The sequence below is a fragment of the Chiloscyllium plagiosum genome, unplaced genomic scaffold (assembly GCF_037043375.1).
Source record: "Chiloscyllium plagiosum isolate Xiang-an unplaced genomic scaffold, Cpla_swu_hap1 HiC_scaffold_17, whole genome shotgun sequence".
Lineage (NCBI taxonomy): Eukaryota > Metazoa > Chordata > Chondrichthyes > Orectolobiformes > Hemiscylliidae > Chiloscyllium > Chiloscyllium plagiosum.
This window is the reverse complement of record NW_028270155.1, coordinates 29,240,083-29,254,394: the sequence shown is the minus strand read 5'-3', so window position 1 is coordinate 29,254,394 and position 14,312 is coordinate 29,240,083. Positions and strand designations below refer to the sequence as shown.

Genomic DNA, 14,312 nt, shown 5'->3' with positions numbered 1-14,312 from the left:
CAAATCAATCAATCAATCATTCAAGAGCCAGTACACTGAATGATGGCCACACATGATTGTGTCAGCATTGACTCTGAACCGACTATTAAGGAGCCACATGACTGACCGTGACCATAGATTTCAGAGGCATGACCCTTTGGACCATGGGCACCCAGGCAGGACTCTTGGACATGCCTCTGGATTGAGCTCAGAGGCTGCCCTTGACTTACTGAGCCAAACCGCCTGACTGACAGATGGCCTTCAGTGAAAATTACTCCCCTTAGAATTTTAGATATGACTGTTTGAAGTACACGCAGTACGTGTACGTGACTTACACATGGTGTCGGTTTCAGATTGACGTAGTGATATGCTATACAGCACAATGTCCACTCTCTTGACTGAGGATTGCTTATCGGAAAGACAAGTTACCTGGCTCTTGTGACTGTGCTAAAAAAACTGGTAAGCAATCCAGTGAGCAACTGGGTTGGTACTCAATGAATGAGTGCTGACAGAGCAAGCAAGCAGTCCTGGGGCACAGCTTGATCCAATCCGCAAGCTGGGAGCCTGTCCCTTCATGCAAACTGGCCTTGTTAATACTAGTTACCATTGTGCCTCAAAGTGCAGCTTTAAAGTACTGCAGCATCCTGCATGCAGAGTGGAGAGATACCTCATGGGTTCTGAGAGGCTGGCAATTATCAGTGTTCTTTGCACACGCTGCAATCTAGTGCACTAGACTGTGCCTTGAGAAGTTGTTACTGAGTGCCCAGAGGAGTGTATGTCGCTAGGTACCTGCTCGTACATTGGGAATTGTTGATGACTATTTATATGATAGAATAAGAAGTTGTACATTAATGAGGTGAGATTGGTTATTAATGATACTGTTAACCCGCATTAATCTCATTAACAGACATTTTGTCACTCCATAGTGAGAATACCATCACGTTGCTTGGAATTCTGTTTGAAATTGCAATAAATTCCTCCCAATGTAGAAAAAGGCTTCGCCCAATGTCATGTGTGATTTTTTGCCATAGTCCATATTTTTCAAGCCTTTACAACATTCTGCCCCACATGTTCTATTTGAGTCAGCTTAGTTCTTCCACATAAATTCATAATCCTTAACTTCTTTGTTCATAACTGCTACGTTGATATATCTTATTAAGAGAAAAATTCCACTATCTGAATTTACTACATTTTCTAAAAGTATATTTATGATAATTCTAATGCGTATGTACCAATCCTAACTTTGTTCTTTGTAGTATGATATAAATGAAGGATAATCAGTGCATTTTGCTTTTAGCAGGAGGAGTGATGGCATCCATCTTGAGTCTGCTGAGTCATCAGGCACAATTTATCAATAAGAATTTAGTTTCATGGCTTTGTTAGCCCAACTACATTAAAAATAATCTCTTGGGTGAAACAGCAGGAGAGCTACTCTATTTTGCATTTTAATTATAATTATTATTAATTATAATTTGCAGTTGTGCAAAAATTCTACTCCTGTTAAGGAATGCAGCTTCCAAAAACAGCCATTTTTAAAACATCAAAGTCAGATATCAATACTTTGAAAAATACTCTAGTTCAACAAGATAAATTTCTTTGGAAACTCATACAAGCTAGCGCAAATAAATACCTTTATATGCAGCAATATATTATGTGTTGGCTAAATGAGCTAAATAATTGTGCCAAACTGCTCACAGATTATATCGTATTTCTTTCATCATTCAATTTCTTAAATATGTTCTGTCTCAAGAAATTTGCATTTCAACGCAGAAAGGTAATATTCCTCATCAAACAGCCAATAGTCAATATGGTCTTTAAAAGCATCAAGGAATTGATCTTCCTCTTCTACACACAAGGCGCTTATACAAATATTAGTTCCCTCGACACACTTGTTCTTATTCTTACAATTTCATTTCAGATATTTGAGAACATTTGGTGGCATAGAGATTTATAAAATATCCCTTGGATAACAAGTTAAACTGAGGCCACATCTACTCTCTTAGGTGTCACAAAAGATCTCATGACACTATTTCAAAGAAGAGCAGGGATGTTATGTCCACTAATCTGGCTAATAATTAACCCTTAATCAAGATCAGTAAAAAGATTTGTCTGGGTCTTGTCTGTGGGAATTCACTTTGTACAAAAATGACTGCCCTGTTTCCTGTGTGACAACAGTGATTTCACTTCCAAAGTACTTCCTTGATTATAAAGCACTTTGGTACATCCTGAAATCATGAATTTTTTTGTCTTTTTTGTTCTCAGTAAGTAACCTCAAGTACTGATGTTTACAGTGAAGCTAATTTTGAATAGTACACATTTTAAAACAATTTCTATAAAAATTTGTTTGGTGAAAATATGAAATTATACCATTTCCAGTTTCTTGAAATAATCTGCAAAATTGACAAGGCCAATTTAAAATCCTAGGTTGTAGTGTAGAAATACTGACTACAGTAGTTAACTTGGTTGTTGCTTTCTTTGGAGCAGCTTGCAATATGCTTGCTTTCAATCAATTGGCCAGGAGAAAGTTGCTGCTGCCAGGGTGAACTCAAACTGCATCGATGTAGATACTGGAAACTAGTTTTGTTGTTGATAGCTACCATCCCTAGAAAATACATAAATCTGAAATTCTGATGGACAGATGAGAAAACAAAACATGCTCCACCAGCTTTCTTTGAATGATATTAATTCCCTTGCTCTCTTTGGTGGTTGTTTTCAATCTGGTTAACATCAGAATCTGGGTTATTTATTTGCAGATGATTTCTTGACTAGCTCTGAATCAATAACAATTTTCAAAATTTTTACCAACAAAACTCAAAACAACAATTTGGGGAAATTATTCAAAATATGAAGGGCACATTAAACCAGAAAATCTAATTGCTGATCTTTCTTAAAAATAAAACTTGCCACTTAATTTGCTGCTGTCATTACATGGACGTAGCATTTTTATGTACACATGCTATGAACTAGTTATCAAGATTACTCTATAATTTCCATAATAAACAGCAAGTAATGCGCTGATTGCTAATCAATTCATAAGCCTATGTTTAAATAATTATATTGAAAATAAGAAAAGTAGCAATTAAATTTGTTTATATGCAAAAATGTCTCACAAACCAATCAACATTTTTATACTGTACTTTGGCCACTAGATGTCACTAACATTCAGCTCACTCATCACATCTTAAGAAATCAAGTCCTGCAACAACAAATCGCAATTTTGTTTACCCTAAATACTTTATACATTTTATTACTTTGAGATAACTAAATTACTGACCCATTCAAAAACATTTTAATTCCATGAATGGTAAAGCTAATGATCTATATCAGTAAACAGAACAGATTAATTGCCAACTTATATTGGGCTCCATAATTAAAGTAGTAAATTGTTATTGTATTTACGCAATACTTCTCATTTCCAAATTGCTCTATGCAGTATAGTAATGTTTCATAAACTGTAATAATTCGTAGAAGTTTGATTCCTGCGTTACTGACTGCAGTTTTGCATCTCTGACTAGTAGTTCACTTGCTAGATTCAGTGCTGCTATTAAAATTCATATTGAAGAACACAGTCTGGTTTCACAAAAAGAAATGTCTTGTTCAAAAGAAGTCAAACAACACTGTAGTCATTTATTAACAGAAGACCCTTTCTGAAATAGAGGCACTTCAGTCTAAATTTTCTATTACACCTAATTACCCAGCTAAACATAGCAATATCAAGAACAGACAGTAATAGAGAACATGATAGAAATAAAGTGAAAAAAAATCACTTTCTGGTGACATGATTTGTAATACACAGTTGAGGCACTGACTAACATACTTTTCAACATCAATTTAAAGCCTGGCTATGTGGACAAGGGGTGGTGTAATGAATATGGCAATTTTAGCCATTGTGGATGGCATACTATATAACAGCTGTCATGGCTGACAACATTTCGAATTCACTTCTTGTCCAGTTGATGCGCATCTCTCTGGGAGTGTCAGAGAAAAGACAGCTCGTAAAGGAATACAGTGTCTTGTTTTAATAGAAATGTTCATACGGTGAAATTAGATTCAGCTATAACCTACATTTCTTATAATGAAAACTGCATTATGCAGTATCTTTGGGAACATATCAAAATGGCTCCTTAGGGCAGGTATTGATCAATGATTTGTGTTTAAAGGAAGCTTTTTAATCAAGTTGAAGTTATATTTAATTAAGACAGAAAGTAGCAATTAAGTTTTAAGAAAACGTCCTTCATTTAGGCAGGTGCCTGTTTAACTATGGGTAAAGAGAAATATTACTTACTTAGAAAAAATTATTTTCATTCCTAGAATGGTGATCTTCAAATGCAATACAGTCCAAGGACCAACTATATACTTGGATCTTTCATTTACTTATGGGAAGCACAATTACATACTCAAAGCAGATATGCACCTTTCATTCTTCTGTTCTTGTCATTTTGCATCCTGTCAAATTTTGATCTCTGCCCTTCTATGTTTGATTGAAGTGTGGAGTGCACTCAATTTAATTCAAAGAAGGTGTATATAAATTTTTAAGAAACAGCAAAAACTGCCACATGCAAATCTCACCGTCTTCTATATATGCCTTATAAAGATTAAGTCAATTGGCTAAAAAGGCCAAATAACATTAAGGTAAATTTAGTATTTTCCTGCTGACAATTTATTGCCTTGGAAAATTTACCCTTTAAAGCCTTGTACTGCTTCTCCTGTGAAGATGATCTTAATTAAAAAAATATAGTTTATTGAAAGAATGTTTTCCTTGAAGTCTGCTTAAAACTTACCATTTGATTAAGGCTCTACTTTCTAAATTAGCCAGAAATCATTGACTAAGAATACAAGAACTTAAGAGATAGGAGCAAGAGTAGGCCATTTGGTCCTCTGAACCCATCCCACTAATCAATGGCTTATCCTTTACTTCATTACCATTTCCCTGCAATTACCACCAACCCCTGGAATAAAAATAAAAACCTGCAGATGCTGGAAATCTGAAACAAACACAGAAAATGCTGATGAAATTCATCATGTTTGGCATTGTCTGTGGAGGCAGAAACTCTCCACGGATGCAGCCAAACCTGAGTGTGTCCCACCAATCCTCTGATGTTTTAAATATTTAAAAATGTATCAATCTCTATCTTGAACACAGTCAGTAATGGCCTCCATAGATATCTGGGGAAGAGAATTACAAACATTCACAACTATCTCAGTAAGAGTTTTTTTTCCCAACTCTTAGAAACACGGAATTGCTCCAGTGCAGACAGAGGCCATTTGGCCATTGTGTCTGCACTGGCTCCCTGAGCATTTTAACATAGTGAAAATCTGAGTTCTAAATGGCCGGTCTCTTATTCTAAGACTGTGTCCCCTAGTTCTACGGCTGCCAGGCCGGGGAAGCATCATTCCTTAATTTTCCCTTTCAATCCCTATAAGAACATAGAACAGTACAGCATATGGCCCTTCACCCCACCATGACCATGCTGACCATGATGCCATTCTAAACTAATCTCATCTGCCTGCCAGAATTCTGTATGTTTGAATACAGTCATGTCTCATTCACTGAGTACAGTGGCATGGAAGCTGTGTGGGTGCATCATGGAGTGGGAATGGTGAGAGGTCTAACAGCTTTTAAAAGAACTGTTACAAAGCCCCAAAAAATGAAGATGGGTTTTTTAAACAGGCCACCACCTCATTCATCTGCCCTTCTAGCTGTCTACAATCTGTTCCTAGGGTCAGTGAACCTGAAGCCATTTCACACAACTCCCCTAAGCCCCATGAAAACTCGGTGCATTGGACCACTTTCTACAGCAAGTTTGGAAACTTTCTGACTTGAATTATCCACATTGGTGGGCAAAACCCAGCTCCTATTTTTAAATTAAGTAAAGTAACATTTGGAGCCTAATATTTATTAAATGATCTGGAAATACGTATTACCTCTTCAGTTTTACAGTGATATTTTTCTCGAAGGGAGACCAGTTCGACTTTCATTATTAGTAACTCTTCTTCCTTACTGCTAAGTTCCTTCATGGTTTCGTGGGATTTCCCCTGTGACATTATCATCTGGTTGCTTAGTTCCACTAATCGATTCTCACAAATGTGAGCCTGGAAAAAATGAAAGTGCATTTTACCACAAATCACACTCCCTAAGAGAACTATGGCACACTTCTAATTATAAAATAGACCTCTAAGATATCCACATATAACTTGTATTATTGGTGCGTTGCAATTCGGTCTATTTAATGACCAATTTTCTCAATCTGACAACAAAGACCCCTGGATTTTGTGCTCATTTTGCATTTTATCTTGTTTTCATAACCAATTCCAAGTAATAGAGATGGTCTTGTGGCACAGTGAGAACCATCTTACCTCTGAGTCAGGAACTCTGAGTTTGAGTCTTATCCTCTGACTTGATGGCCAGGAAAGGTGAACTGAATATTAATCTAACAGAAGGCCAATAGCAGTTGGAAAGAATGGGAAAGATTTCTGGTCAGCCACGTGGTGTGAAGAAAGTCGGAGCCACCATCAATACCTATAGCTCAAGACCACAATACGCATGTGAAAGTGCTTTTTAACACAACAACTCACACTTCCTGAGAGAAATGTAGCCCACTTCTAATTATAACACACCTCTAAGATATGCACACACAACTTCCCATTTCCTGACCAAGTAAAATGATTCTTTCCTATCCAGTTACTTTTTGTTTGGCTGGGAAATATGTCAAAGACTGGATATTTTCTCTTATCATCTATTCATTGCTTGACTTCTCTTTTCAGAGATTTGACATAGTTGAATGTTAACTATGCACTTAAAAGATGTTTTGTTGAGGGGCTAGAATTTCAAAATTGTTAGCAAGATAGCTAGATGTGAGATAAGGAGGAACTTATTTACTGAGAGAGTTGTTCGGATTTGGAATTCGCTGCATGAGAGTGGTGGAGGCGGATTTCATATGGAGGTGGGTGCATATTTGAAAGTGATAAAGTTGAAGGATATGGAGGTAGGACTGGGGAGTGGGACTAGCTGGGGAATTCTTTCAGGAGTTGGTACAGACACGATGGGTTGAATAGTGTACTGTACTGTATAATTCTATGATTCTATGTTACATCATCATGAAAGATTGTCTATCAGTACATAATGTGCTGCACCACCAAGTTATTCAGCATCTTCCTAATCATTGATTCAGATTTGTTGGTGAACAAAATTCTGAAACTGATATGGGGTGATGGGGAGGAGTAGTTGGTATGATTTACAAGAAATTCATCACTTTGGGTCAATGTTTTTATGGAATCAAGCTGCCACCTATCTGTTCCTCCATATAAGCCGTAGGAGCAGAAACACGTCATTCAGCCCGACTCCACATTCAACAAGATCATGACTGCTAAGAAGTCCACCTATTTTGAACAATGTGTTTCCCCCCTCTGTCATTAAGAGCCTCCACTGCACCTCCTCCATTGCCTGTTCCACTGCTCTAAACCACCACCGCTCAAAACGCAATAAAGACAGAGTTCCACTTGTCCTTACCTACCACCCTACCAGTCTCCGCATCCAATGTATCATCTTCAACACTTCCGTCAACTCCAATTAGACCCCACCAGCAAGAATATCGTCCCCTCCCCACCCCTCTCCGCCTTCCACAAGGATAGTTCCCTTCGCCAATCCATGGTTCGCGCCACTCTCCCCACCAACTCCCCCGTACCCCTAGGTACCTTCCCCTGCAACTGTAAAAGATGCAAAATCTGCCAGCACACCAACCCCTCACCTCTATCCAGAACCCCAAGCAGTTCTTCCAGGTGAGACAGAGATTAACTTATCTCTCCTTCAACCTAGTTTACTGTATCCGATGTTCCTGATGCTTCTCTATATCAGTGAGACCAAATGTAAACTCAGGGCACGTTTTGACAAGCATCTCAGGTGGGCCTGCAGGAGCTGACCTTACCTCTCAGTCACTGCCTATTTTAATTTGCCTTTCCACTCCCTTTCCGACATGAACACCCTTGGCCTCCTCCATTGCCACAACGAATCAGATCGCAAATTGGAAGAACAATACCTCATCTGCCACCCGACAGCCTACAGACCAGAGGACTTAACATTGAGTTCTCCAATTTCAAATAACTTTGTTACCCATCCCCGACTCCCTTTCCAGTCCCCCGCTTCCTTCTATTCCTCTGATTGACCCTTCTTTCCAGCTATCAGCTGGATTCATTCTTCCCATTGAGCAACCAGATCATACCCTCTATCCGTGTTCACCTGTCACTACCTCACCACCAAGCCTCTCTACCTAGCCAGAACCCTGCCCCACACACCCTTCATCGCAGCTCCCCTTACACCCACCCCCAAGTCCTGAAGAAGGGTTACACCTGAAATGTTGACCTCTCCACCTCCTGATCCTGCCTGGCATGTTGCATTCTTCCAGCCTCCTGCTTGTCTTCCTTGATGATCCTCAAGTCCACTTTCCTGTCTTTTCCCATGTAACCTTGAATTCCCTTCAGATTAAAAATTTACAGATAGACAGATTTTTAAATAGTTACAGTGTTGAAGAGCAGGCAGTATTAGTGGAGTTGAGTGCAAAATGAGATCAGTTTTGATTATATTGAATGGCTCAACAGACTTGATGGGCTGAATTGATGATGCCTGCTATTAGTTCATATGGTGGTGCTGCCCCAACAGAAGTGGTGGCAAGAAACCATGATGGACTTGGAAAGTAGAAAAAGTCTCCAATAAATCTTGGCCAAAATTATAGCTGACACCATGCACATGTTACTTCACTGGAGTAATTCTGAATTTTACCCTTACTTTTAGATACCTCGTATTACCTTCTGCATAGCTGTCTGCGGCAACAGAAGTAATACAGCAACAAGAAGCAGGTACAAGCAGAACTGGTATACAGACTTTTAACCACCAAAACACTACAGGTATTAGCAACAGCTAATTGAAATGTTGAATTAAACACAAAATTTAGGTGCCATTCAATTCAAGTATCTTACAAAATAATGCAGAATCATCTGCAGAAAACCATTAATGCATTTATTCTGACCAGCCTAAGCCAATGCCACTTCTTCACAAAGATGAAGCGTCAGCAGATAACCTTTATATCTAAAATGCACAGGAAAATCAATGGGAGATGGCTTAATGCAGAAACTAATATAAGTTTGATTTGTAAAGCATTTTTAATTAAGCTTCTGCTGATTAAGTGTGCCCAAAGTGTGAGTATGTGGGGGTGAGATTACATTAATATTGGCTGCTGTTGTATTAGTGCCATATCTAGGTTAATCCTTAAGCAATCTCTATGTCACAGGGTCTATAAAAAATAATTTCATCACAGTCTCACGTTTAATCAGTATTGAGGATGACCTTAGCAGAATTCATTGCATTATAAAGAATTAATTATTTTTTCATGTATTCCACCTGCGCTATGTTCTTCAACTGCTAATATCTCAGATGACTCACAGCACAATTACATTTGCACAGTATTAAAGAAAAATTACAATGTGTGATCTTGTTTCACATCTGATTGGGTTAATGAATCAGGTCTTGTTGTTAAAGATCTGTGATGGGTGTGTACCATGAAAAGATGATTTAAAGTGGTGCTAACCTTGTAATTCCTCATGTTAGGGACCAGACCAAACCCCTCAAAATATATTAAGAGGATAGCCTAGATCTAAACGTTTTCTTATTTTAAAGGCAAGTGTTGTGTTCTGGATGTAATTCGATTGGTCAAACTACCAATCTTGAAGCAAAACACACTTTATTCATACGCTATAAATAAAATACAACAAAAGAAAGAAGAAATTGGAGTAACTTAATTCTATTGGAAACTTAACAGAATAATAGATTATTTAACTACTAAACAGTAACTGTTCCAATGTAGTAAAATCCTACAAACACACCTTTGGCAAAGGCAAATTTAGTAGAATGTCTCATATTCAATTCTCCTGTCCAGGAGGAAAAACGTCAAGAGAAAACCCTGAGAGAGACTGTAGCAGGGAGCGATGTACTGCAGCTTCAAGACCTCAGCAACTGCTACAGAAAATCTAAAACTGAAATCCTGGCTCTGAGGAGCTTGACCCTACCTGTTCAGCTGCTTCTATTGTTCCAACTTTAAAAAAAAATCTAAGGCCTTACAAGTATTTACATTATTAGATTCAAATAGACAGTTTGTCACTTCTGCCTTCAAACCCCTTTTCAAAGCCCAGCCCAAAATACATGTCACAGAATTTATGATTTGGAGATGCCGGTGTTGGACTGGGGTGTACAAAGTTAAAAATCACACAACACCAGGTAATATTTGCTCCTTCATCAGGTGATAGTGGAGGGCTCAATCCTAACATAAATTCTGTGTGTTAGGATTGAGCCCTCCACTACCACCTGATGAAGGAGCGACGCTCCAAAAGCTAGTGTGTTTCCAATTAAACCTGTTGGACTATAACCTGGTGTTGTGTGATTTTTAACACAGAATTTATGAAATAAATAGCAACCGATTAAGTTGTCATATAGAGGAAGTTTTCAAATCACTTGAATGACTGGAAAAATATATATATGAGTTAAATACAAGCAATATTGCTGCAATACAATATATAGTGAAACAAAGAAATATATTAAAATAGTACACTTAGGAATTGTGCAGGTGTATGTTCATCAACACGTTAAAAATAGTGCTCAGAGAGTTCAACTCTATTTAATCCAAGTGCTGTGAAAGTATGACTAGCTGATGGTTTATTACAACCACTAACTTTCTTTTCTATATAAAAGCTGAAAAATCTATTACAACAGTTTTGGTAAATCTAGAGACACTGAAATCAGTTCTCATGAGTTGCAACATCCTGGAGGTCAGTATCTGATAATACTTCACTTGGTGAGTTGGGTCCAGTAGGTTTTCCTTCTTGTAGAAGAATTGTAGGCTTTTTTCCAGCCAACAACTTGGAGACAGAGATGGAGGGTCAAAGGTAGGCTGCCAACTCATCAGGGATTCCTGCTTTTCTTCTGGGGTTTAAGCAGTATCAGACATATAATCCCAGAATTATATATTTAAGCAATCCAATACCAGTCATGTGGCAAGGATTGGTGTTTCAGGTGCTGATGATCCATTCTGGTGGGCTATTAGAAGGTTAAGCTAATATTGTAGCTTTACCTCTCTACTATACTTTCGATTATGAGGTAATGAGGTAACCATAAAAATGTTAACTCTTATTTTAGCACAACAGGTCTTGATGCTGTCTTCTATCCAGATTTGGTTGGAAACAGATGTTTTATCTCCAGGTTCTCTGTGTCAGCTTTAGCTGGAATATCTATAAAATGCAGAGGGTTAAGAAGTTTCTGGAAATACAAGTTTGTGACCAACCTTGGCTATTTCTGAGATCTCTTGCACACCTCTGGCTATGTATGATATTACTTTCTGCTGTGATTTGGTTGACAGTTTTGTGAATATATAAGAAGTTTCTGAATTTCTAATTTGTGTATTTTCATATTAACAAGCAATCAAGATGATAGAATGTTTGTTCAAAGGGAGTTCAATAGTTATATTTGATTGACAGTTTATGAGGTTCTAAGAGGGACCTATTTCAAAAAAGAATTTGAATGGCTTATTTTTAAAAAATAATTCCTAAACATTTAAAAAGTTTCCCTGTATTAGCATATGGCTTGTGACTTATGTATATAATGATGACTCGTTGGTTGGCATGTGGGATGAAGGCATGGAGGGAGTATATGGGATTTGAGAGGGTATGATGAGGCATTATAGAATTGAAGAAGGGCATGTCAGTAGGTGGGAGGGTTGATAGCTGGAATGCCGAATAACTATGTGGAGCACTGCCTGATGTTGAAGTGAATGGATACACACTTCTAATATGTTTGCATTGGAATCTGACCATCTCCATTCGCCGTCCTAACTTTAGCACGTCACAGATTCTCAGAAATGAAAATTCCAGATGACTAGGTTAACTTTACAAAGCCAAAAAATAGCCTAACTGACACTTGCTAAACTGAAAATGAAAATTCAGCCTGAAAGGCTCAATTTATTCAGACTCTTACCATATGGCAACCTACCATGAAGCAATGTGGCAAATATCTGCTTTGCAGCTCCACTAGAAGTATAAGCTTTCTTAAATGTGGAGATCAAAATTACTCACAGCACTCTAGGTCTGGGCTCAATAAAGTCTTATGCAGTTGTGATAAGGCTTCCTTATTCTTGCACTCATCTCCCTTGTAATAAATGTCTATATGCTATTTGCCTCTTACATTGCTTGCTATACTTGTATGATAAGTTTCTGTGTTCCTTGTATTGGTACTCCAAAATTCCTCTCAACATCGACACTAAGAAGTTTAATGTCTTTTGAAAAAAAATTTGATTTTCTATTATTCTGGCGAACCAAATAATCTCATATTTTACTACATTATCCCCTATCTGCCACTTCCTTGCCCATTCACTTTACCAACCTGTATTCTTTGTAGACTAATTCCTCCTCCTAGCTTTCATTCCCATCTGCTTTAATAACTCCCATTAATAAAAGTGATTTTAAAATCATGAAGGGTCACTGTTTGGCAAAAAGAAATACAGTTTCATCTCTATAAGTTCAAACTAGATATGAAATATATAATCTTTAACCCTCCTTACAGTCCTTAGAATTTGAGGCAAGGATTGCACTTAACTGAAATTGTGTGTGTGACAAAACAGACTGTTCATACAAAGTATAATGGTAACCTTGTCTAACTACTGGAGTATAGGTATGACTCTGAATTGCACACTAGCAAGGACTAAATATACCTGCAGAGAAGAGGAAATGGAACAACACGATGAGAGGGAAAGCAACTTGAAGTTATAAACTGAAAGTAACATACATACTCGTAACGTTAAATAAAACTCTTACTTCCTCTTCTGCCCGTTGATTCAGTGCTTGCATTTTTTTCAGTTCATCATGCAGTCTTCTCATCCTTTCCTCATATGCTGCACTTTCCTCTGCTAACTGCATATTTCTCTGTTGACTACGTGCAATATCATTTCTCAGACTGGCTACCTCTCGGCTCTTCTCACTTAGCTGCAATGGAAAGCACAATTAATAGCGGCACTGCTTACTTGTAAAAGCCAAAAGAATACAGAGGCAGAAATGTCATGCTACTGCAGAATACGCTTAGGACCTTGCATTATGGGGCAGTCTCATTTACCTCATACATTTTTTAAATATAATAAAAACAAAGTGCTGGAAAAACTCAGTAGAGCTTACAGGTTTTCGCAATGAAGAAATTTGTATTCAATTTGCTACTTAAATGCCTCAGTAGGCCAAGGGCAGGCACTAGGATGGGTGGGTATGCTGCTCGCTCTACTTTCTGAGCACCCCCCAGCTCCAAATCCGCTGGCTCGCAAACATAAAATCCAAGCATTTATAATTTTCAATATACAGTAGCGCCTCGGCATAGGAACGACCCCGTTCACAAACAAATTGGTTTACAAACAGGATTGTACGTAAAATTTTGCTTCAACGTACGTACGAAATTCAAGGTACGATCGAAGGTACGAACACAAAAAGCCCGTGTGCGACCACATGGTTTCATTGTTTTGCTTTGCTACACGCTTGTTGAACGCAAAAGCTCTTGGGCCCCGCGTGATCTCATTCAGTTTGTCTTTGGCGCATGCGCTGTGAACAGCCGTCCAAGCATTCTTACGCTATCCGAACAATGGGAAAAATTGATTCAGTTCACAAACTTTTCGGTTCGCGAACCAGGTCCCGGAACGGATTAAGTTCATAAGTTGAGGCGCTACTGTACTCAATGATTCAAGTCTGATAGAAGTGAGAGACAGAACAATGGGGCAACATTGTCCCAAACTGCAAGAGGCTGCCTAAAACTGAATTTGGTGCAAAGTGCATAAATATGACTGGTTTCCAATGCTTTTAACATGAGGACTGGAAGCCTTGCTAGTGAAAATTGGTGAATGTTTACTAATTCTTTGCACTATTCACAGAGACAAAGTTCAGCAGTGGGAAGGCAATAGTCTACTGGTATTATTGCAAGATTACTAATCCAGAGACCCAGGTAATGTTCTTAGGACCTATGTTCAAATTCACCAGAGATGTAGAAATTTGAAGAACAAATTCAATAACAAATCTGGAATGTGATGATGAAAGTGTTGTTGATTGTCAGGGGAAGAAACCATCTGATTTACTAATGCCCCTTCAGGGAAGGAGATTGCATTCTTACTTGATCTGGCCTATATGTGTCTCCAGATACATAATGTGTGGTTGATTCTTAAATACCTTCTGGGCAACTGGGGATGGGCAATAAATGCTGGCCTAAACACAATGCCCACATCCTATGAATAAGTAAAGAAAACAGCAGTACTCCATTAAAACCA

General features: G+C 38.1%; 1 protein-coding gene across 2 annotated transcripts in view; it reads right to left on the bottom strand.

The window, feature by feature from the left end:
- pmfbp1 (polyamine modulated factor 1 binding protein 1) overlaps positions 1-14,312 on the bottom strand; it is a 791,959-nt gene that overhangs the window by 86,264 nt on the left and 691,383 nt on the right. For both annotated transcript variants that reach the window (XM_087995767.1, XM_087995768.1), the window contains 2 exons: positions 12,832-12,999; positions 5,905-6,072 (listed from right to left, as the gene is read on the bottom strand). In XM_087995767.1, coding sequence (XP_087851893.1) covers positions 5,905-6,072; positions 12,832-12,999 — 336 coding nt within the window. The remainder of the gene's footprint in view (positions 1-5,904; positions 6,073-12,831; positions 13,000-14,312) is intronic.